At 44.2% G+C, this 24567-nt stretch overlaps 1 protein-coding gene and 1 pseudogene across 15 annotated transcripts in view; both read right to left on the bottom strand.

Moving 5' to 3' along the window:
• Window positions 1–565: 565 nt before the first annotated feature.
• Window positions 566–24567, bottom strand: part of HGSNAT (heparan-alpha-glucosaminide N-acetyltransferase) — a 50682-nt gene continuing 26680 nt past the window's right edge. For 4 of the 15 annotated variants that reach the window (XM_077943581.1, XM_077943582.1, XM_077943578.1 and 1 more), the window contains 14 exons: window positions 23938–24007; window positions 22496–22605; window positions 20808–20884; window positions 19178–19208; window positions 15026–15186; window positions 13659–13774; window positions 13200–13292; window positions 10476–10597; window positions 9643–9769; window positions 8288–8374; window positions 4976–5053; window positions 4280–4350; window positions 4070–4182; window positions 566–2954 (listed from right to left, as the gene is read on the bottom strand). In XM_077943581.1, coding sequence (XP_077799707.1) covers window positions 2773–2954; window positions 4070–4182; window positions 4280–4350; window positions 4976–5053; window positions 8288–8374; window positions 9643–9769; window positions 10476–10597; window positions 13200–13292; window positions 13659–13774; window positions 15026–15186; window positions 19178–19208; window positions 20808–20884; window positions 22496–22605; window positions 23938–24007 — 1438 coding nt within the window. In that variant the 3' untranslated portion in view covers window positions 566–2772. The remainder of the gene's footprint in view (window positions 2955–4069; window positions 4183–4279; window positions 4351–4975; window positions 5054–8287; window positions 8375–9642; window positions 9770–10475; window positions 10598–13199; window positions 13293–13658; window positions 13775–15025; window positions 15187–19177; window positions 19209–20807; window positions 20885–22495; window positions 22606–23937; window positions 24008–24567) is intronic. The other 11 variants (XM_028852646.2, XM_077943584.1, XM_015145257.3 and 8 more) reach the window with 4 other exon arrangements.
• LOC100425544 (uncharacterized) lies at window positions 976–1920 on the bottom strand (annotated as a pseudogene).

Raw genomic sequence — 24567 nt, 5'->3', positions numbered from 1 at the left:
GCCTTCCTCCACACAGCCACAGGCTCGGACACTTCCCTGTCCCTGCTGGTCTTGGGACAAGCAAGGCGCTTCTAGCGGATGGGACAGGAGGGGAGGCTGCTGAGAGGCTTCTGGGAAGCATTTCCTGTTGAAGGGGATTATGGCACACCCTTCGTGGGAGGAGAGGGGATGCCTGATGTCCAGCACCTGGGCCAGCAGCAGCTGCCTCCACTAGCTGACAGCAAGCTCGGGCTGGGTCTTGCCTCCTGCGGGACTTAGAGAAGCTCCCCTGTAGGCCAGCTGACTCCAGAGTTCCTTCCTTACAGCTCAAGACACCCAAGTTGATGTAACCCACAGTTTGAGAAACACTTCTAGAAAATTCACCTGGAGAGGCCCAGCTCAGCTTTCCCTGCTGAACTTTGGGATGACACAGCTGGGACCATCCACAGTGACTCACTGCAAGAAAAGGGTGGCAGGAGGAGGAATAATGACTGTCCCCACACAGCCTCATGAACATTTCATGGGCACCCCGGACACATGCTCATCTTACCAGCACTTAAATATTTATTTTAAAAATCCACATCACTTTGCTTTAAAAATGTTTATTTAGCGCCTGCAATGTACAAGGCACTGTGTTTGGCGCCATGAGGAATACAGAAACCAACAAGGCATGATTCTTGCCTTAGGAAGCTCACAGTCTAGCGTGGGAAATTAGAAATTGCACATGCACACAGGTAACTGTCACACCAGGCAGGAAGCACTAAATGCTGAGATTGATACCAACATTACAAGAACCCAGAGGAAGAAAACACTATTTGGGGATGAGAATGAGATTAGAGAAGGTCCCTTAGAAGTAGGGGGTTTAAACATGACAGATCAAATGTAGATAGGAAAAAATTCAGAGGAAAATGTAATCAGGGAAGGCTCTAATTGAAACCAGAAGCAGGAGGTACTTCTGTGATATGATGGAGGCAGAAGAAGCCCGCTGGGTTGGATTCAGAGGGGAGGGGAGGGGAGGGGCAGGAGGGAGTAGAGTGGGAGGGGAGGCTGGAAAGATGCATGGGGATCAAGACGGGAAGGTGAGTATGTGAGTATGTGTGCCAGGCAATGGCGTTTCCGTTTCAATGGAGGTTTCTCAAAGAGAGGTGATTTGGCTGGAGAAAGCTTAATCTGGTGGCAGTGGCTTTAAGAATGGGGGAACAAGGGAAGGAGGCCGGTTTGAAAATGATAACAAGGGTCTGGACTCGAGTGATGCGGCAGTGACCATGAGAACAGAGCAGTTGCAGGTGGAAGATGGAGACAGAACTGGGGAGATCCAGTGGAGGTGAGGCAGGCAGAAAGATGATGGCAGGTTTGTACCTAGAGACGCATGATCCATTCACAAAGCCAGGGAAACCTAAACAGGAAACACTCTGAATTTGAGGACAGGAGGGTAGGGCTGAGTCTGAGACATGGCTGGCCTCCAGGTGGAGGGCTCAAGCAGGCAGGTACAAGCTGGATGAGAATTCAGGGCAAAGGGCAGAGCTGGAAACAGACCAAAAGCTGCCATGCAGTGGCGAGGCTGGAAGCAGTGGCACAGGCCGAGGGCTGTCTTGCCGGAGAAGGGTGGGTACAGCACAACCCTGTGGCCACGTTTTCCTCACATAGGAAATTCCCACAGAACACTGAGAACGGTGACGATGCCTCCCATGAACAGTGCCGTGTGTCTCTGCGTCCCCGATTTCACACCTAAGAAACAATGTCTTCAGCTGTGTGATAACAAGTAGGAACACTGCCTCCATTATGGAGGGTCATCTCTCCAATGAGAGTTTTTAAATTTTTCATTATTATTTATTTTGAAGAGTTTTCTGTAATGAAACTGTTTCTTCTGAAGATTTCAGAAAAGCTTTCGATGTCTGTCACCTCACCATGTCTAAGAGGTGGAAGGGAACTGAAAGTCATCTTCCCGCTCATTTCACAAGTGAGGAAGCCAAGGCCCAGGCGGGCCAAGGGTCTTGCCCAGCATCTCACCCAGCAGGGATGGCTCAGCTGGACCCATGAGCAAGGACAGTGCCTGCCCTCCCCAAGTCACTCCCCTGGGCAGTGGCTGCCATCCAGATGCACAGAGAGATGGGGAGGAAGGAAGATGACAGACAGACAGACAGATACATAGGCAAGAGGGAATGGGAATAACACATAGATATTTTAACTTTTCAAGAGAGGAAAAGGAAAAAATGGCTTGTGATAGACATTTTTTGGACCCACCAAAGCCTTGCATATCTGAAAAGAAAATTACTTTGGCTTTCTGGAAACACTACACTGCATTTAATCAAAAAATAGACTAAATTATGACACATCACATCCAGTAAGCTTCATAGCAGCCGCAGTAGGAGTGACGGCATTTCATGTTGGTGTCCGCATAAGCGTGGAAAGGAAGTTTGCAGGGAAATAAGGTCAGCAAGAACCAGACCTCAGATTGTTTCACCCAACACAGAAGAAAAACACCCATGGCAATTCCCTTTTGGAAAGTTAAAGCTGATCTCCTTGGAATGAAGTTCCAAATACATCCATTTCCACAGAAGATGGAGGAAAAAAGACAATTACATTTCAAATCTGTAAGTCACAAATAGACAGGCAGAGTTCTGGCGAGCCGTGTCACAGTTAACCAGTTTGAGGACATCAGCGTCTTCCCCCAGAGTCTGTAAACACACAGCTAGTCAATTTCCTAATGAATGCTTCCCTTTAACGAAAGCCGCTTCAGTCCACCCTGCAGGCCTGCTAGAGTCTTCCAGCAGCACATCTCAGTGGCAACCATCAGATTTTCCAAAAAATCTTCTTTCTATAGAGGATGTAGGCAATGAGCACCCAGAGGGCAGTGGCAATGAGGTTCTGAGTCAGGTGCTCCTTGTGGGACTGGTTGTCTTTCAGCTTCCACTGAAAGGGGAAGTAGTTCTCAAACACCTCGTGGCCGACGTACACCAGAATAGAATTCATTCCTTAAGGAGAGAGACATACAGAAGATCATGTTTCTCACAGATGAGTCATATCTGACCGTCTATTTAATTCTTGAAACCAGTTCAATGAAAAAACAAAAAGTGTGCACTTCCATTGCTGGCTACTGCCAAAAATAAGTAATGCATATCTTAGGTATTTAAGTATAAACCATATAAAAAATTATTGAAAGGCCTGGTGCAGTGGCTCACGCCTATAATCCCAGCACTTTGGGAGGCCAAAGTGGGTAGATCGCTTAAGGCCAGGAGTTCGAGACCAGCCTGGCCAACATGGTGAAACCCCGTCTCTACTAAAAATACAAAATTGGCTGGGTGTGGTGGGGTGCGCCTGTAATCCCAGCTTCTTGGGAGGCTGAGGCACAAGAATCACTTGAACCTGGGAGGCGGAGGTTGCAGTGAGCCTAAATCACACCACTGCACTCCAGCCTGGGCAACAGAGCAAGACTCTGTCTCAAAAAAATAAAAAGGATATTAGAAAATATTCATTTTATAACAGCGTAATTCTTGAATACTAAATCTCAAAGGAAAGCTAAAATTGTTATAACTTATATTTTCTAGGCAGAAAATCTGCCTAGAAATGTAACTATTCCTCGAATCAAACAGCTGAAATGAGGCACTGAAATGATCTGGTGTGTTTCTAAGTCCTTGGGTGGAACTGCATCCAAATCATTCCATTTATCCCTTGATATCACCTCTTGGTATTTCTTCTAATGCACAATCTCTACGGTAGTGGATTTATATTAAGAAAGCAAGCATAGTCCCATTATTAAGAACCAGAAACTGGATAATGTGCCCCGAATCATTTCTGCTCCTCCACAATTTGGTATAGCCTGAAGAAACGGGTGGAGTCACAAACTGTCATACAAGGACTCCACAACCTACATGGGTGAAAATGGGGTGGACTGCTTCAGAGCAGGCCAGTGACACCTGGTGTGACCTGGGACAATGTGGCCCCTGCTGCTTCCTCCCTCAGCCTGGCTTTTGGACACCTGCCACTAGGGCAGTGGCTCAAGACCCCAGCACCGAGGATGCTCCAGCGGTCCCTGGGCCCGCCCCCCTGGTCACCACCCCAGCTATGTTTGGGGTTGGAGGTGACTTACCTGGATAAAAGAATGGGGTTCCTGTCCACAGCCCCTTCACATCCACAACCGGGTACAGGACCAACAGGATGAAGAAGGCAAAAGAACTGAGCGTGGTGACATACGAAAGGGACCTGGGAGGGGTGGAGGAGGCGTTTCAGTGCTTGTGCAGAACGAATCCAATTTCAACATGAACAATCATCCATAAAATCATGCTTTTTCCATACATACCAGAGGTTTTTGTTTACTGGAATAAAGCCTTCATTTTCAGAAACTTTCGTCAGAACAACAGAAATGAGCCCCTATAATGGGGAAGAGAAGGATGTTAACATTTTATATTATTATCTCAGAAAACATTTGCTTTCAACATCAATATATATTAGTTATTTAATCACGTAGAAAAGGCTGAAATTTTTCTCTTTTAACTGGAAACACATTTTTTAAATGTATGAACTAAAAAATATTCTCCCAAAATCTCATCACCATTCTACTGAGTTGAAGAGGGTAAGCTTACTGATTAAATGACAGTGACTCCAGAGAAGAGGCATGACTGCAGTCAGGATGAAATACACAGACAGTCAACCTTGCAACTCTCTTTCTGTAATCTGGAAGTTGATGTCTGCAACCTGGTCTGATTTGCCCAGTCTCTCTGATACACCACTCCACATAGAGCCCATGCTTCACATTTCTTCAGGCATTCCTGGCTGTCTGATGGCAAACACTGTCTTATTGATAAAGACATTTTCCTAAGAAAATAAATCTGTACATTTAGGTGGAAAGATTTGTTCCTCTCTGCTATTCAAGTGAAGAAAATGGTACCTGCTGCCATGTGGTGACAATGGCTATCTCAGTGTTGCTGAACATTTTATTCCTTTTAAATATACATGTGAAGGAAAGGAATTTCAGTGAGGAACGCTGCTTACTTACAAGAATACAACACCAAGCAGTGAATCGAATCAGGATGTCTTTGGTCTGAGCCTTGTAATACAATAGTATTTTTCCTGCCTGGAGGAGATAACACAGTGTGACCAAAAGAATCGCCAAAGGGATATTTTTATTTCATATTCATCCACTGTCTTAACTACGCGACAAAGAGATTCACTTGCTGGGCATGCTACTAGGTGCTGGAATTACAGGGAGGGGGGAAACATCACCCCTGCCTTTGACTAGTGGAGGCTGAAGGAGGACCAGAGATGAACACCCTCTCTGGGAAGGAGGAGACATCAGAGAGGAGGAGGCATCAGAGAGGAGCCACAGAGGTGAGGCCAGAGCACCAGAGGGTCCCGGTAGGAAGAGGCTCCTGGGCAGAATGGGGCAGCAGGCACAGAGCTCGGGGGAAGCGTGAGAGCCACACCACATCTCCAGTGCTGCAGGGAATGCAGAAGCCCAGGGTGTAGGGAAAGGAGGAGAAGAGGCGCCTGGGCAGGCTCCGTGGCTCTCACTTCCAGGCAGGGCCCAAGGAGAATTCTCCACAAAAGTGACAAGGGTCCCCTTAGACAGGCCTGTTCGGTGACCCAGTCTGAGCAGCACTAGGAAGAGGGACCGGAACAGGGTGGAACCAGAGGCAGGGTGGGGGAGGCAGGGAAACATTTAAAAACAGTGAAATATGGACTTTACATACAATCCTTCTGAAATTAGGAATTCATTTTTGAAAATATCAAAGGTTAAGAAGCTTTAAAAATAATTTATAGTAATAGCTAATATTAATCAATGTTTTTATGTGCCAGTTCTTGGAACTTTACATGAATTAACTTATTCAATCCTTGCAACACCTTTCTGAAGTAGGTGCTGTTGAAGCACAGAGTGGGTCAGCCACACGCCCAAGGTCACCCAGCTGGGAAGTGGCAGAGCTGGACACAAACCCAGGTAGTGTGGCTCCAGGTCTGCACTCCTAGCCCCCCCAGTGGACTGACCACTCCAGGGACACAGATCTACCTAGAAAGCATATGTAGGGATTACATGGATGTATGGAAAAGCACAATATCAACCAGAAAGTGCTACAGAGATAAAGGCAGTATTTCTAAATACAAAATTATTTCATCACCAAAATGTACAGCTGGCCCTTGGACAACACAGGTTTGAACTGTGTAGGTCTGCTTATACGTGGATTCTCTTCCACCTCTGCTACCCCTGAGACAGCAAGACTGACCCCTCCTCCTCCACCCCTCCTCCTCCTCCACCCCTCCTCTTCCTCCTCCTCCACCCCTCCTCTTCCTCCTCCTCCACTCCCTCCTCTTCCTCCTCCTCCACCCCCTCCTCTTCCTCCACCCCTCCTCCTCCTCTTCCTCCACTCCCTCCTCCTCCTCTTCCTACACCCCCTCATCCTCCTCCACACCCTCCTCCTCTTCCTCCTCCTCCACACCCTCCTCCTCTTCATCCACACCCTCCTCTTCCTCCTCTTCCTATACCCCCTTATCCTCCTCCTCCACACCCTCCTCCTCTTCCTCCTCATCCACACCCTCATCCTCCTCCTCCTCCTCCACTCCCTCCTCCTCCTTCTCTTCCTCCTTCTCCTACTTAACATGATGATGAAGATGCAGACCTTCATGATGATCCACTCCCACTTAGTGAATAGGACATAGATTTTCTCTTCCTTATGGCTTTAATAACATTTTCTTTTCTTGAGCTTACTTTATTATAAAAATATAGTACACAATATTTTTATAAAATATGTGTGAATCAACTGTTGATGTTATTGGTAAGGCTTTGGGTCAATAGCAGGCTATTAGTGTTTAAGTTTTGGGGGAGTCAAAAGTCCTCTGTGGATTTTCCACTGCATGGGGGGACAGTGTCCCCATGCCCCGAGGTGTTCCAGGGTCACCTGTGTAGGCTTCAGATCTGCACTACCCAACAGCCAAACCACTAGCCACAAGTGACCATCTAAATTTAAAATTACATCAAGTAAAATTTAAAATTCAGTTCTTCAGTCACACTCACCACATCTCAAATGCTCAACAGCAACCCTGGCTAGGGACTGCCCCACTAGATAGCAAGGAGAAGAAATATTTTTATCCCCACAGAAAGTTCTGCCGGCAATGCTTTCCAAAAGTCTTTTCCCCTCCCGGTTAGCTCCCCTCAAACAGTAGTTTCAAACACCAACAAGGAGAACTTTGGGGACTTGAAATCTAGACTGCTCAGAACTTTAACAAAAGGCAAGTGAGACAAACCAAGAATAATCTGTATTGACTTTGGTATAAATTCTCATGCTCTGAAGCCATGACAGTGTGCTGTGGTTTGAATGTCTGTCCCTCCAAATTTCCTATGTTGAAACCTAATCACCAAGGTGACAGTATGAGAAGGTGTGGCCTCGGGAGGTAACTGCAGCGTGAGGGCTCCACCCTCATGAATGGCCTAGAAAAGGGCTTGAGGCAGTAAGTCCCGTCTCCGCCCTTTTACCAGCAGGTGGGGACACCCTGTGAGGACATGGTATTTGTCCCCTCTGAACGACATGCCCCAATCAAGTTGCCACCTTGGGAGGAGAGACCAGACCCTCACCAGACAAATGAACCTGCAATGTTACTGTTCTTTATGAATTACCCAGTCTCGGGTATTTTGTTAGGTCAGGACACACAGACTAATACAAGGGTACATGAAAGAATTGTGACAAATGACACAGTGACTTCCCAATGTTACCAACACCCACATATTCTGCATACTCCATCAGGAAAACCCTTTTTTATTTTTTGAGACAGGGTCTCACTCTGTTGCCCTGGCAGGAGTGCAGTGGTGCAATCAAGGCTCGCTGCAGTCTCAACCTCCTGGGCTCAAGCCATACTCCTACCTCAGCTCCCAAGTAGCTGGGACTACAGGCGTGTGCCGTCATGCCTGGCTAATATTTTTAATTTTTTGTAGAGACAGGGTCTCACTACGTTGCCCAGGCTGGTCTCAAACTCCTGGACTCAAGTGATCCTCCTGCCTTGGCTTCCCAAAGTGTTGGAGTTATAGGCATGAGCCACTGCAGTTTGGCAAGAGAAACATTTTATCCAGAAACTGCCATGCTAAGATAAGTCACATAAATAAGATTTTTGGGGGGAATATAAGAATCATATCTAATTACTTGAATGTGCTGAATTTCAGTAACTTTTGTTTCTGCACAATCTGTCAAAGATAACAAAATATATTAGACCCATAGCACAGGACAGAATATGCTTCCAATTATTTTAATGAAATGGTTTTTAAATGAGTGAATAAAACATCATAAACTGTCAGAAAAAGTAACCTAATGAAATGAACAAATACCTGAACTCCTAAAAAGGCCATCACGATGGAGTTGATGGTGCCCAGGATGCCCTCAGGGTCATAGGCCACCTCGGTGTGGTAAAGCACCTTAACAAACAGAAGCAGAAGGCAGCACTCATTCACTGACCCAAAAACACACACAAATAGCTCCTAGACCAAATACAAACCTGAATACACTCCAGTACACCATGGTTTTCTGTTTTTACTGCAGAAATTCATTGCTAACTTATAGGTATAACAGGCACAATGCTTCTGGCTAAGAAAGTGTGCGGTGTGGACACTCAGCAGGGAACAGAGATGCCCAGGGACAAGCCATGGTCCAGCAGCCACCGTGATTGCAGCAGGGGCAGCAAACAGCACTGGCCCCAGGCCTTGTGACATGACGCCTCCCTGACCAGCTTCAAATGCAATGCACGTACCTTCCTAATTTCCAGATTTATTCTTTTTAGTCAACCCTACTGTAGCATCAACAGCTTCCTATCTTCTTTTAAGGCAAATAACATTTTTAAATATGTTTCTTTCTTATTATAAAATAAATGTTACTGCAGAAATTGTAGAAATCTGGAAATGAACAGTGTAATAGGTGCTGTCATGCACCCCCAGAGCCCTCCAACCCTTTCAGCACGGAAGCCTTCATTCCTCCAGCTGCTGGAAGTATTCATGACCACAGCTCTCAGCCAGGGGCCTCTTCTGGATCTGCCCTTGACTGAAGACAGCTGCCTCTCCAGGGATCAGCCTTTTGCAGGGGGCCTTCCGCACCATCCGGGGGTAGGAAGGGCCCAATCCCTTGCCTCAATTCAGAACAACTCTGCAGCTCCTCCCTGGTGCCCCTGGGTCCTTTGTTGGGGCTGCAGTGCAAGTCAACTTCTCCCTCTGCGCAGTCCTGCCTCCTTCATTCCCCTGCAAGGACTGCCTGATCAACTTCCTGCATGTGACCCTCTGTCTCAGGGTCTGCTGCCAGGAAATCTGACCTGAGACGTACAGAAAAGCACTGTGCTATGATCATTTACACAATGCATTCTCACTTTTTTTTTCCCTTAGAGAGACGGGGTCTCACTATTGCACAGGCTGGTCTCGGACTCCTGGGCTCAAGCAATCCTCTCTCCTCGGCCTCCCGAGTAGCTGGGAATGCAGGTGTGAGCCACTGTGCCCAGCTCCACATTCTCACTTTAAAATCCAAAATAATTGTACACACTGCCATACAGTGAACCCTAAAGTCATTAAGTTATCAGACTTTTCAAATAAACATCAGTTCTCAGTGCATTTTCTTAAATGGGCATGGTTTAAAGTTGGCTGGCTTGTTCTACTTTCCTTCACTTCTGAAAGCCTGAGCTCCCAGTTCTAAGCGAACTCACAGTAGAAGATGGGTGCTGGTAAAGGTGATCGTCTCCCAGCAACAGGCGGTCGATGTAGCCCGCAGCTCCTCCAGTGCAATTGGGATACTTGCCAAAATCTCCAATGCCCCCAGGACCAAGATAACCACTAGGAAGGCAAAACCATGTAAATGACAAGACCTCAGAAGGGCAAACAGAGGGATGAGAATGAAAAAAACCTCAGGCTGGGCATAGTGGCTCACGCCTGTAATCCCATCACTTTGGGAGGCCAAGGCGGGTGGATCACCTGAGGTTAGGAGTTCAAGATCAGCCTGGCCAACATGGTGAAACCCTGTCTCTACTAAAATACAAAAATTAGCCGGGCATGGTGGTGTGCACCTGCAATCCCAGCTACTTGGGAGGCTAATGCAGAATTGCTTGAAGCTGGGAGGTGGGGGTTGCAGTGAGCCGAGTTCATGCCACTGCGCTCCAGCCTGGGCAACAGAGCGAGACTCCATCTCCCAAAAAAAAAAAAAAACCCGACCATGGTGTATATTGGCTATGTATGCAGCCCAATTCAGAGAGCCCCAACATGCGCCAGCTAAAACGTCCCTCTGGCTCATGCACACTCACTAATAAACTGCTCCCACACTGTGAAGGTGGGAGGCCCGATTTCTATTCAAGCTGACCCTCACACCACCCACAGGGAAATCACTCCGGACACGTGCCAATCTCCTCTCCCCATGCAAAGCAGGCCTCAAAGGAGAAGGAAGAGGGAAAGAGAATTCCTCTGACTTGAGACTTGTGAAAGCCCAGAACCTCTGACTGGGCAGAACAGGACATGCACAAGGGATGACTCCCAGGGGTTCGCTTACGTAGGGCACCCAGGGACTGGCAGGAGGAATGTCAAGCCCAGCCACAGGCCTTCCAGTGCCAGGATGAGCAGCCACTGAGGCCAGCTGGATGTGATGTCTCGAAGAGAAAGGCAGCTCCTCTCCTGAGTGGGGGCAGAAAAATAAAACATGCATGTAGTAAATGCAAATAGAAGGGGACTAAGCATGTCTTTGGGAAATTCCCAGTGACTCTTTTCTTGGCCATTTTGGCAGTAATACAAAAACTTACTGATTATGCGTTACGTTCTCCAGATGTTCCCTCTCCATGAAATCTCACAGCAAAATACCCATTCAAAAGAAATCAGCAGGCAATTCTATTCCTACACCCAAGAGAACTGAAAACATGTTCACACAAAAACTTGTACACATACACACAGGAACATTGTTCACAACAGCAAAAAAGGGGAAACAAGTCAAATGTCCACCAACTGATAAATGGGTGAGCAAAATGTGGTGTATCCCTAAAGCAGAATCTAATTCAGCAATTTTGGAAAGAAGTGCTGACACATGCAACATGGATGAACCTCAAAAAACATGCAAAATGGAAGCAGTCAGACACAAAAGGCCACATGTTATATGACTTTGTGTATAGGGACTGTCTTAGAGCAGGTACATGTGTAGAGACAGAAAGTAGGTTGGGGTTGCCTGGGGCCGGGTGAGTTGTGACGTGGGGAGTGACTGGCGGTGAGTGCAGGGTTCTTCATGGGGTAAAGAAAACCTTCCAGAATTACAGACTGGTGACAGCTGCACAACTCTGAATAGAGCAAATATCATCATATTGTACACTTTCAACATGGGATTTTTATGGTACATGAATTATACATCAATATATCTGTGATTTAAAAATTAAAAATAAAATTTTTAAGAAAGAAAATGAAATTCAAACTTTTGGATCTGTGTGGTTGAAAGAAGAAAGGGTGCAGCCCACCTGTTCTTAGTGTCCCACTGAACCCCTCACCCTATGGTGATGTCCTGGGATGTGCCTCTGTGGACCCTCAGGTCCCACAGAAGGGCGGAAAATGGCAGCTTTGATATCCATGGCAGACCAAGCTCCGTGCCCACTCATGCATATCTCGCCTCTCCTTCACCTTAAGGACACAGCCAGAGGACACATTAATGACAAGGGCAGAGGGGGAAAGAGCAACAATGACTAAAACGCCCCGCAAAGTAGATAATGAACATTACAGGAAGCACCCAGAGAACATGGGATTCAGTGATGAACTTGCTAGTTACATATCCTGAAAGAAGCTAGAAGACAACACAGTTTTATTAACTGATTGTTGAATAGGACCCCAAATGGAAGATTTCAAACATTTCCATCAGAATTTTTGTCACTAATGGTGGGTGGGGGAAAGAAGTAACTGTCACCTGGGTAAACTCCACCTAGCAATTTATAGTAAGAGAGGAAGTAATCACAAATGAGATGGGACTCTGACACACTTCTGATAAAGAAGCAATGCAAATAGCCAAGCACACAATACCATCACTCTCCCATGCCCTACCTGGGGATCATCCTCAAAATTGAATTTTACAGCATTTGAATAGATACCAAAACGTTACATGAATTTTACATATATATATGTTATGCTACAATGAAATTGAAAAAATCACAGGAATGTCCCATGAGACTGAACCAGCAAACTGGATGCCAGTGGTATTACTTAATACCATCAACAATGGGGACAGGTGGCCAGGCACGGTGGCTCACGCCTGTAATCCCAGCACTTTGGGAGGCTGAGGCAGGCAGATCACGAGGTCAGGAGATCGAGACCATCCTGGCTAACACGGTGAAATCCCATCTCTACTAAAAAATACAAGAAATTAGCCAGGCGTGGTGGCGGGCGCATGTAGACCCAGCTACTCGGGAGGCTGAGGCAGGAGAATGGCGTGAATCTGGGAGGTGCTTGCAGTGAGCCGAGATTGTGCCACTGCTCTCCAGCCTAGGGGACAGAGTGAGATTCTGTCTCAAAAAAAAAAAAAAAAGAATGGGGCCAGGCATGGTGACTCACACCTGTAGTCCCAGCATTTTGGGAGGCTGAAGCAGGTAAATCGCTTGAGCCCAAGAGTTCAAGACTAGCCTGGGCAACACGTTGAAACGTCGTTTCTACAATAAATACAATCATTAGCTGGGCATGGTAGTGCATGCCTATAGTCCCAGCTACTCAGGAGGCTGAGGCAGGAGAATCGCTTGAGCCTGGGAGGTCGAGGCAACAGTGAGTTGAGATCATGCCCCTGCACTCCAGCCTGGGTGACAGAGTGAGACCCTGTTTCCAAGAAGTAAATAAAAAATAATGCATTTGAAACTAGCAGAAAGGACTGTGCATGTTCCTGACCCAAAGAAATGATAACTGAGGTGAAGAATTTGATCATTATACATTGTATGATACACAGGTATCAAAATATTACTCTGAGCCTCATAAATCTGTACAATTATTATGTATCAACTAAAAATAAGAGGAAAAAAGAATGCATGTGATTACTGTCTGCTGACAAATTTGTTAAGAGGCTAGATCTCATGTCATGTGTATTTTACAATTAAAAAATTGATATATTAAATAAAATAATGAAAGTGAAAATCAGAATGTATTTGATTAGCAGATGTACAGTATTGCACGCAGAAATTTTAGAAGTTCTAAAAACCATATCCCCCTTTGTTCTCCCTTTTTTAAAAAAAACACTGTTTTAGCTGGGCATGGTGGCTCACACCTGTAATCCCAGCAATTTGGGAGGCCGAGGCAGGAAGATCACCTGAGTCCAGGAGTTTGAAGCCAGTCTGGGCAACATGGTGAGACCTTGTCTCTACAAAAAAAAAGACTAAATTAGCCAGGCATGGTGGTGCGCTCCTGTAGTCCCAGCTAATTAGGAGACTGAGGAGGGAGGATCGCTTGAGCCTGGGATGCTGAGGCTTCAGTGAGCCAAGATCACACCACTGCACTCCAGGCTGGGCAACACAGCAAGACCCTGTATCAACAACAAGAACACAGTTTCTGGCCAGGCATGGTGGCTCACACCTGTAATCCTCGTGCTTTGGGTGGCCAAGGCAGGAGGATCACTTCAAGCCAGGAGTTAGAGACCAGTCTGGACAACATAGTGTGACCGTATCACTACACAATACATTTATTTAATTTTTAAAAAGTTTTTCTTAATTAAAACATGGTTTCTCACCGAGGCACAATGTTCAGGCACAGGTTTAGCAAAGAGGAGCTCCAACACAGCAACCACAAAGTATGTCACTCCCAAGCGCTGCAGCACACCAGGAATGCGCACCTTGTCCCAAGACACTGTGGAAGACACAAGTTAGGTCGAGTGTTAGCCAAGACTTCTTGTCTCATCCCAGAACAACATTATTTGTTTCCTAAAAGGGAAGACATACCTATATTGCATCTAAGTAAGTCTTTTTTAAGCTCTTGGACATGGAAATACATATGGTCAAGAGACATGGGCTCAGCCCAGCTTCCAAAAACAGGCCAATCTCTCTTAATACAGGGAGGGTCAGTCAGGGACATGGCTCAAACTCAAAACAGGAAGCTGCCCTGGTGGCAGACTAGGATAAGAACCAAAGCGTCTTACTCAGGTGTGGTGGTAAAGCCAGGCTTGCGCCTGACCCTGGTTCTTTCCTATTAGGAATTTGCAATCAACCTGCACGTCCGCCAGGACCTTGCAGGCCCAACACAAGCCACTCTCCTTGCCCTACCTGCTACCCAGCTGTATCACCACAAGAACGCCACTGACTAACACTCCCTGCCCTACCTGCTACCCGACCATATGACCAGAAGAACAGACCTGATAACAAACCCTAAAATGAATCCTACTGGACACAGTGGTTCCCTTTTTGGAGTTCCACCAAGTCCACATTCATATGAAACACCATCTGGAAGTGACCTCCACCTCTTGCCAGTGCCTATAAAAGTATGTATTGCCTGAGGGCTCCATTTGGCCATTGTCTAGACGCTTGTGTCCTCTTCTGCTAATGACAGTGCAAGGCCCTTGAGGACAGTGACTAGTGCCCTCCCGACTCTGATACTTGTTGAAAGCAGAGGGTTCACATGCCTTCCCTCAGCTCTGCTGTCCCTGCGCACCACTAAACTAATGACAAAGATATCACTCCTTCCAGAAACCCAGCTGCCATACAAGTGCCAGTGAAGGTGGATTCGTGAACTGCCGCACACTATTGAAAGCTGATGAAATCACATTAGCAGGGGGCAAAGTTGGAGACCAAGGCAGCCTGGTCTGGTCCCTGCTAGCCTCTCACTACACTCAGATGATCCAGAGAAAACCTTCAATCGCTCTTGGCCTCAGACTTTTCCTTTGTACAAGAGAAGAGTGTGAGTAGTCTCAGAGGCTCCTCCCAAGTCTAAAATTCAAAAATAATAATAATAACGCTCACAGTTAGACAACCATCGTATATACTTTCCTAATAATTACCCTATTTGCAGGCACCTGAGATGGAGGAATTGCATTTCTCTCAAATTACAACATATAGTTTCCATATTTCAACCTGAATATATATAACAGAGGGAAAAAGTACTTACATGGACCAAGGCAATAATTGGGATTCACAATGATAATTCCTATGCAGATTAACAGGAAACTCCTCCATGCAATCTTCCCCAGCAATCTGAATTTTGAACATCCCCGTTGCAGTACAGAAGTCATTGATAGAAAAATGGAAGATCCCATAATAAATACAAACCTAAAAAGAATCCAGTTATTAATAGGTGGCCATTTCCAATTTTTTTTGTCTATATATCAGTAACATTTTATAATATGCTACAAAAGAGAAGCAACCATAATTTGTTTAAAGTAGATAATTACTGAAATAATACTGAGCTAACAGTAGAGGAAGAGCTCAGAATATAGCCCCATGGGGCTGGAAGGTTTTTGACAGTGCACTTTCAAGTCCTGTCTTAGGAGAACATTTCTTTAATAGTAAATGGAATTTCCAAGGACAACCCTCCCATTTCGTTATCAAAAAGAAATGATGATTCGATGCCACAATAATGTCTCCAAGTAACTAGACATTCACTAGCACACCCTGAAAGCCCTTGAAAAACAAACAGACATTTCAATCATTTCTATACACACTTCTGCGCCTGAAAGAAAAATGAAAGCTTACTTTTTTCTCTCCATTTAGTCTGAGTCATACACATTTTTCCTTTCTTTTCTTTGACCAAACTAAATTATATTTTTAAAAAAAAAAAAGTTAGAATACTGATTTTTCTAATTGCTTGGCAACAGATCACAGAGATGAAAATTTGTTCTTGCTGCATTCCTTGGTGTCTCTGGGAAAAACTGAAAGCCTTTCCTCCAAGATCTGGAATATGACAAAGATGCCTGCTTTTCACCACTGTTATTCAACATGGCACTGGAAGTCCTAGCTAGAACAATCAGACAAAAGAAACAAAGGGCATCCAAGTTGGAAAGGAGGAAGTCAAAGTATCCTTGTTTGCAGATAACATGATCTTATATTTGGAAAAACCTAGATTCCACCAGAAAACTATTAGAACTGATCAACAAATTCAGTAAAGTTGCAGGATACAAAATCAACATATAAAACTCAGTAGTATTTCTATATGCCAACAGAAAACAACCTGAAAAAGAAATCAAGAAAGTAATTCCATTTCCAATAGCCACAAATAAAATAAAGTGCCTCAAAATTAACTTAACCAAAGAAGAGAAGGATTTCTACAATGAAAACTATAAACCACTGATGAAAGAAATTGAAGAGGGCACCAAAAAATGGAAAGAAATTCCATGTTCATAAATTAGAAAAATTAATATTGTTAAAATGTTCACACTACCTAAAGCAATCTACAGATTCAATGCGATCCCTATCAAAATATCAGTAACATTCTTCACTGAAATAGAAAAAAATAATGCTGAAATTTATATGGAACCACAAAAGACCCAGTGTAGTCAAAGTTATCCTGAGCAAGAAGAACAAAACTGGAGGAATCACATTACCTGACTTTAAATTATACCACAGAGCTATAGAAACAGAAACAGCATGGTAGTGGCATAAAATTAGACACATAGATAGTGGGACAGAACAGATAACTCAGAGCTAAATCCATATATCTAGTGAACTCATTTTCGACAAAAGTGCCAAGAATACACATTGGAGAAAGGACAGTCTCTTCAAAAAAATGATGCTGGAAAACTGGATATTCATATGCAGAAGAATGAACCTAGACCCCTATTGCTCAGCATATTAAAAAAAAAAATCATATCAAAATGGATTAAAGACTTAAACTTGAGACCTCAAACTATGAAACTAAGAGAAAACATTTGGGAAACACTCCAGGACACTGGACTAAGCAAAGACTTCTTGATTAACACTCCACACAAGCACAAGTAACCAAAGCAAAAATGGACAAATGGGATCGTATCAAGTAAAAAGCTTCCGCACAGAAAAGAAGACAATCAACAAAGTGAAGAGACAACCCATGGAATGGGAGAAAATATTTGCAAACAAGCGATTAACAGCCAGAACATATAAGGAGCTCAAACACCTCTACAGGAAAAAAAGTATAATAATCCAATTAAAAATGGATTAAAAGGCCGGGCTCGGTGGCTTACACTTGTAATCTTAGCACTTTGGGAGGCCAAGGTGGGCAGATTACCTGAGGTCAGGAGTTCAAGACCAGCCTGACCAACATGGTGAAACTTTGTCTCTATTAAAAGTACACAAAAAAAGCCAGGTGTGGTGGTGCGCACCTGTAATCCCAGCTACTCGGGAGGCTAGGGCAGGAGAATCTCTGGAACCCAGGAGGCGGAGGTTGCGATGAGCCAACATCACGCCACTGCACTCCTACCTGGGCTACAGAGCAAGACTTAGTCTCAAAAAAAAAAAAAAAAAAAAAGACAAAAGATCTGAACAGACATTTCTCAAAAGAAGACATACAAATGGCAAACAGGAATATGAAATGGTGCTCAACATCATTGATCATCAGAGAAATGCAAGTCAAAGTTACAATGAGATATCATCTTACCCCACTTAAAATGGCTTTTATCCAAAAGACAGCAATAACCAATGCTAGTGAGGATATGGGGAAAAGGGAACCCTTGTACACTGTTGGTGGGAATGTAAGTTAGTACAATCACCATGGACAATAGGTTAGAGGTTCCTCAAAAACTAAAAATAGAGGTACCGTATGATCCAGCAATCCCACTGCTGGGAATATATGGAAAAGAAACGAAATCAGTATACTGAAGAGATACTCCCATCGTTATTCCAGCACTATTCACAATAGCCAAGATCTGGAAGCAAACTAAGCATCCATCAACAGACACTTAGAAAAAAAATGTGGTGCATATACACAATGGAGTACTATTCAGCCATAAAAAAGAATGAGATCCTGTCATTTGCAACAGCATGTATGGAACTGGAGGACACTATGTTAAGTGAAATAAGCCATGTGAAGACAAACTTCACATGTTCCACTTATTTTTGGAGCTAAAAATTAAAAACACTGAACTCAGGGTGATAGACAGTAGAAGGATGGATACCAGAAGGGAAGGGTAGTGGGGAGGGAAGGAGGGGGGATGGTTAATGAGTACAAAAATACAGCTGGATGGAATGAATAAGATCAAGTATTTCATAGCACAACAGGGTGACTACAGTCAACAATAATTTACTGTACATTTTAAAATACCTAAAAAATTATAATTGGATTGTTTATAACACAAAATGGTAAATGCCTGAGGAGGTGGATACCCCATTTACCCTGATGTGATTATTATGTATTGTATGCCTGCATCAAAATATCTCATGTATACCATAGTATATACTTTGTATACCCACAAAAATTTAAAATTTGAAATAAAAAATAACAATAATAAGGCTGATACTACCTGCTAATGAGGGAGCAATGTCACTCAATACATCATAGCAAAGATACAAATTCCACATTGCATAGGCAACGTCCCTTCACAAGAGTAAGAAGCCATGAATGATCAGAGACAGAATTGAATTACTCAGCTGTTATTTTAAATTTTAGTTTATGACTATCATTGCCCACCTACAAATGTATTAGCATTCACTGAAATCAATATGCTGTAATTCTTTAGGAAATAGGATTTTATAATTATTTTCGGGATTAATGGAACTGAACTATATGTTCAGAATTTATAATTTCCTACAAGATTTCAGGATCTGGTATATCATATCTACACTAACAAAATATTCCCTACAAAATCACTTTTTTTTTTGAGATGAAGTCTCACTCTGTCACCCAGGCTGGAGTGCAGTGGTGCAATCTCTGCTCACCACAACCTCCGCCTCCTGGGTTCAAGCGATTCTCCTGCCTCAGCCTCCCGAGGAGCTGGGATTACAGGCGCGTGCCACTGCACCCAGCTAATTTTTTGTATTTTTAGTAGAGACAGAGTTTTACCATGTTGGCCAGGCTGGTCTTGAACTCCTGACCTCAGGTAATCCGCTCGCCTCGGCCTCCCAAAGTGCTAGGATTACAGGCGTGAGCCACTGCGCCTGGCCCAAAATCACTCTTTTATACACACATGTGTAGGCACTGTGTCAAGTATAAGAACTATCCAGTAACAGGACTTTTGGAAGGATTCCTAACCACATAACACATGCCCGCCTCAGAGAAAGGCTCCAGCATCATCTGTAAAACAGGAGATTGGAGTCAATCTGTGGAAGAGAAGAGGGCAGACTGCCAACTCACCACGGGAACACGAGGTCAGCCACCGTCAGCCCTGCAGAACAAGTACAAAGCATAAGCAAAAGGACTCTAGAATACAAATACCTCCTAAATCTAGTGTGGACTTCATTACACACTGGTATAGAAAACAAACTCAGGGCCAGGCGCGGTGGCTCATGCCTGTAATCCCAACACTTTGCGGGGCCAAGGCGGGCATATCACCTGAGGTCAGGAGTTCAAGACTAGCCTGGCCAACATGGTCAAACCCCATCTCTACTAAAAATACAAAAATTAGCCGAGCGTGGTGGCAGGTGCCTGTAATTCCAGCTACTTGGGAGGCTGAGACAGGAGAATCGCTTGAACATGGGAGGAAGAGGTTGCAATAAGCCAAGATCATGCCATTGCACTCCAGCCTGGGTGACAAGAGTAAAACTCCATCTCAAACAAAAAAGAAAAGAGAAAGAAAGAAAGTAAACTCATAGGTCAGGTGTGGTGTGGCTCACACCTGTAATCCCAGCACTTTGCGAGGCTGAGGTGGGAGGATCACTTGAGCCCAGGAGTCTGAGAGCAGCCTGGGCGACAGAAAGACACACCATCTCTACTAAAAATTGTTTTAAAAAACTAGCCACGTATGGTGGCACACAGCTGTAGTCCCAGCTACTCAGGAGGCTGAGGTGGTAGGATTGCTTGAGCCCAGGAGGTTGAGGCTGTGGTCAGCTGTTATCACACCACTGCAAACTAGCCTGGGCTACAAAGCAAGACTCTGCCTTAAAAAAAAGAAACTAAACTCACAAACTCTTCCTTGAGACTCTGCAACCAAGCACTGGGCCTGGCTAGGACACTTCCTATGAACATAACTAGAAGCATTAATCCATTCTTTTTTTTTTTTTTTTTTTTTTGAGACGGAGTCTTGCTCTGCGGCCCAGGCTGGAGTGCAGTGGTGCGATCTCAGCTCACTGCAAGCTCCGCCTCCTGGGTTCACGCCATTCTCCTGCCTCAGCCTCCTGAGTAGCTGGGACTACAGGCGCCTGCCACCGCACTGGGCTAATTTTTTTGTATTTTTAGTAGAGACGGGGTTTCACCGTGTTAGCCAGGATGGTCTCGATCTCCTGACCTTGTGATCCGCCCTCCTCGGCCTTCCAAAGTGCTGGGATTACAGGTGTGAGCCACTGCACCCAGCTGCACTAAACCATTCTTAAAGCAACTACCAAGCCAGACTTACAGCTATTATTCACCACCACTCAGACCAATCCTAGTTCAACACCATCTCAAAAAGGACCATAAGTCCTAGAAGACAGAGCCCCCAAGAGCATTGTGGCTGTAATAAAAGGCATATCTAGAATATGACCATGATCATTTACAACCAAATCCATAACATATTCTGCAGAGTCCCTCAGTCCCACAGCAGAAACTTCTAGAATCTGTTATTACAGTGAAGCTTTACAGATCCACAGCACACAAAAGGAAGAACAAAACTAAAGGGCTCACAGAATCATCATCTACAGGTCACCCTAGAGAGCAGGAGTTCAGTGGCTCAGAAGAGGCTGCTGGGGCTCATTTCTGGAGTTTCTGGGGAGAATGCTGAGTGATTCTCCTGCCCTGAAGCTCTGTGAAGGATGTATGTAAGCAACATTACTTTTAGGAAATATCTTACCATTCCAGCTTGCGTGTTTGAAGTACCAATATTTTCCTCCTCCATAATTGACAAAGACCATGAGTATGAGAGCAATCCTAGAAGAAGCCAACAAAGAGAAGCCTTTCAGGGTTTGCTATGTGAAAAGGAAGGGCTGAACTGAAGACACATTTATACTCACAAGGTGCAATCATGCAACAATGCAATTCTACTGAGCATTTTGTTACACAAGATGACACATCAAGGCCAAAAAGCGATTATTTTCTAATCATTGCAATTAGGACCATGCACTACAGTTCTTCATTGCCAACATTGCCAACATGATGTCTCAACCAGTTTATACTGCTGTCTTAAACTATGTAACCTGAAAACATAGCAAAATATTTCCAATAACTCAATTTTGAGCTAATTATTTAGATGTCTCAGGTTAAAGAACTCTAGTAGGAGGCACACAGCCAGCTGAGTCAGCGAGCTCAGAATTCCAATCTTGGATCCTTTTCTGTCATTAGCCATAAGACCCTGGGCAACGTTCTCATCAGTAAACTGAGTGTGCTCATCTGTAAAAGAAAGTGCCCTAACCACATGTTAATTTTAAGGAGAATGACTTATTTTACAGCAGCTAACCAGTGCCCAGCATATTTTAGACACTTAATAAATGTTAGTTCCTGTCTATCTGTGACCATCTTATCTCCAAAAGTAGCAATGGAAATCTGAAAGACAGAGTAATAGATCCCGGATGTGCTACTGTTTGAGGCTAACTGTGCAGAATGCTGAGGGTGCTGACCTTAGGTGTCAACAGGCTAATTTGGGAGACTCTGTAACCCAAGCGCCCGCAATCAAACCCTGGCTTTCCTATTTGATACCTGAGTGACCGTGGGCAAGTTGCTTCACTCGGCAGCACAATTTCTTTTCCTTTTAATGTGAATTGGGCATATTAAAAGTATATATCTCATAGGATTACTAAGATATTAAATAAATTAAGGCGACTTAGAACAGTGACTGGAACATTATGAGAACTCCAAAATTGTTAGCAAGTTTCATTATGATCATATTGTTCTTACTACCTGCTTCCAATCTACCTGCCAGGGCACTCAGGGCTCTGGTGCGACTGGGGCAAAGTTATAGGGTTGTCACTAGAGTTCAGAAGGCTTCAGTATGTAGAAATAAAAGAGCTGATACCTGTATATTTATTCTTAGCTATATAGTTTTTAAACTTTATTTTCAGATTTCAGTCCTGGCCTTTGTTCTTCTCCCAGGGCTATGGGTTTGCTAGCATGAGGGCCTGATACTCGAGTCGCTCTGCTAGCAGCACAGGATCAGCCCTCCCTCTGCCACATGCTGGTGTTTCCTCACTAGACTAGTGCATCTTCTGAGCCATCAAGCTACTGACTGGACATGGGGTACAGTCTGTAGCCCCAAGTAACAGCCACTTGCCCAAATAAAAATGCGCTTCACTCAGCAGACCGCATATCCAAGTGGACACTGGCTCTAGCCTCATCTACTACTCCTCTGTCAACACAGACACTGAGGATCATGATGGTCTTCCAGACTAGAGAGGCTACAGACTTTACTTTTACATCCAAGAAATCCTTCCTAGCCTAGAAAGTAAAAGATATGTAAAAGTCCTTAAAAGCTAAAAGTGTGTATAGGTGTAATTATGTAGTCCTGTGACTACCTGCACCCACTGTGCTATAGGGATGCCCACATACCCTCTGAAGGTGTCCACGCTGCGGAGGCGGGGCGGCGGGACAGACAGATGCCACACTGCTGGCTGGACATCACCATCTAGAGGGTCTGTCCTGCTGGGAGATCCCAGCTCCTTCAGAAAAAAAGAGAGAAAGATGACAATTCATAATGCTAAGGAGTAAATTTCGTCATTTTTTTATTTATTTTTTGTTTTGTTTTGTTTTGTTTTGTTTTTTTGAGACAGAGTCTCACTTTGTCGCCCAGCCTGGAGTGCAATGGCATGATCTTGGCTTACTGCAACCTCCACCTCCCGGGGTCAAGCGATTCTCCTGCCTCAGCCTCCTGCGTGGCTGGAATTACAGGCATGCACCACCACGTGCAGCTAATTTTTGTATTTTTAGTAGAGATGGGGTTTCATCATGTTGGTCAGGCTGGTCTCAAACTCCTGACCTCATGATCTGCCCACCTCAGCATCCCAAAGTGCTGGGATTACAGGCATGAGCCACCACAACCGGCATCATTTTTTTATTTCTTTAGGAAAGAATGTGATATAGTAGAAATCTAAAAATAGTGTAGAAAGCTAAAAAATAGTTTTTCTGCAGGCGCAGTGGCTCATACCTGTGATTTCAGCACTTTGGGAGGCAGAGGAGGGCAAATCCCTTGAGCCCAAGAGTTTGAGACCAGCCTGGGCAACATGGTGAAACCCTGTCTCTACAAAAAAATACAAAAATTAGCCAGGTGTGGTGGCACGCACCTGTAGTCCCAGCTACTTGGGAGGCTGAGGTGGGAAGAGCCCAGGAGGTTGAGGCTGCAGTGAGCTGAGACCGTGGCACTGCACTCCAGCCTGGGCAATAGAGTAAAATCTGGTCTCAAAAAATAAAAAAGTTTTCTAAACAATACTTGGATTTCCTTTTGTAAAGATCCCATCTAGAGGTCTGGTTTTCTACTTTATCAGCTTTTCCTGCCTTTTACTGAGTTTGCCAGTGGCCACGTTGATAAATGGTACCAAAAAAACTAGTCCATAAGTGCATCTAGCACAAGCACAGAAGCCAACATCTCCATATATGAGCCTGAATTTATTAACAAAAATTTAATGACATTTTTAAATCATCAGAGGAGGCCATTGATTCATAGATTTAATATTGTTGTCTCTTATTTCTTTGTTTTAACCTTGACACTCTCTACTTAACTAGATTGATTCAAAAATGCTGCCTGCAGAGTGAAAAATGTCTCTACCTTGGGTATCCAGATAGAGCAGAATGTTCCAGCGTCACTGAAGCAAGAGAAGGGATGGAGCCCTTCCCAGCAGCTGAAGAGAGGGCTGCTCTCTATTAGGAATACAGGACCTATAACCTGGCCTTCCTCAATGTAAATATAAAACTGGACAATAATGATTAAATAGGAAACTATAAATTCCAAGTTCAGAAAACCACCTGGGCAACACACTATGCATCTCATAACTCACAGAATTGATGAGGCGATCAGTTTCTCGAGAACTTATGGCTTTAGAAATCCAACTGTTAAAGTCATCCAAACTGAAAATAAATTAAAGGGTCAATTATTTTATTTTCATTGGCAGAATTTTTTAAATGATCAGATATTATATTGAAATAAAATTAAAGTTCATATTCTATATTACTAATTAAACATTCTAAACATTTTTTAACAATATAAAAATAGAAATCACAGTTTTCAGCAGCTCTACTTATAAATGCTCAACCCTGACAGCATAGTTTCCTCATCAATAAAACAGGAATGACGACAGAGCTTTCATTAAAGACTTGAGAAGGTAAATGAGGTAACTGTTTCCCATGGCTGGGATTCTCACTAATAATACTATTAAAATTAAAATAGCAAAAAGTTGGAAACAATCAAATTTACTCAAAACAAGGATGACTAAACACAGACTATGACAGCTGTGTGATAGGATGTGATAGAGCCATGAAAGTAAAAGAATGTGGGCTCTGCTCACACAAAGAAACATGAAGATGAAGATATAAACTATTAGGCCAGGCATGGTGGCTCATGCCTATAATCCCAGCATTTTGAGGGGCCGAGGTGGGTGGATCACTTGAGGTCAGGAGTTCGGGACCAG

The sequence above is a fragment of the Macaca mulatta genome, chromosome 8 (genome assembly GCF_049350105.2).
Source record: "Macaca mulatta isolate MMU2019108-1 chromosome 8, T2T-MMU8v2.0, whole genome shotgun sequence".
In the NCBI taxonomy this organism is placed as follows: domain Eukaryota; kingdom Metazoa; phylum Chordata; class Mammalia; order Primates; family Cercopithecidae; genus Macaca; species Macaca mulatta.
The sequence above is the reverse complement of the archived record's forward strand: the minus strand, read 5'-3'. Positions and strand labels throughout refer to the sequence as shown.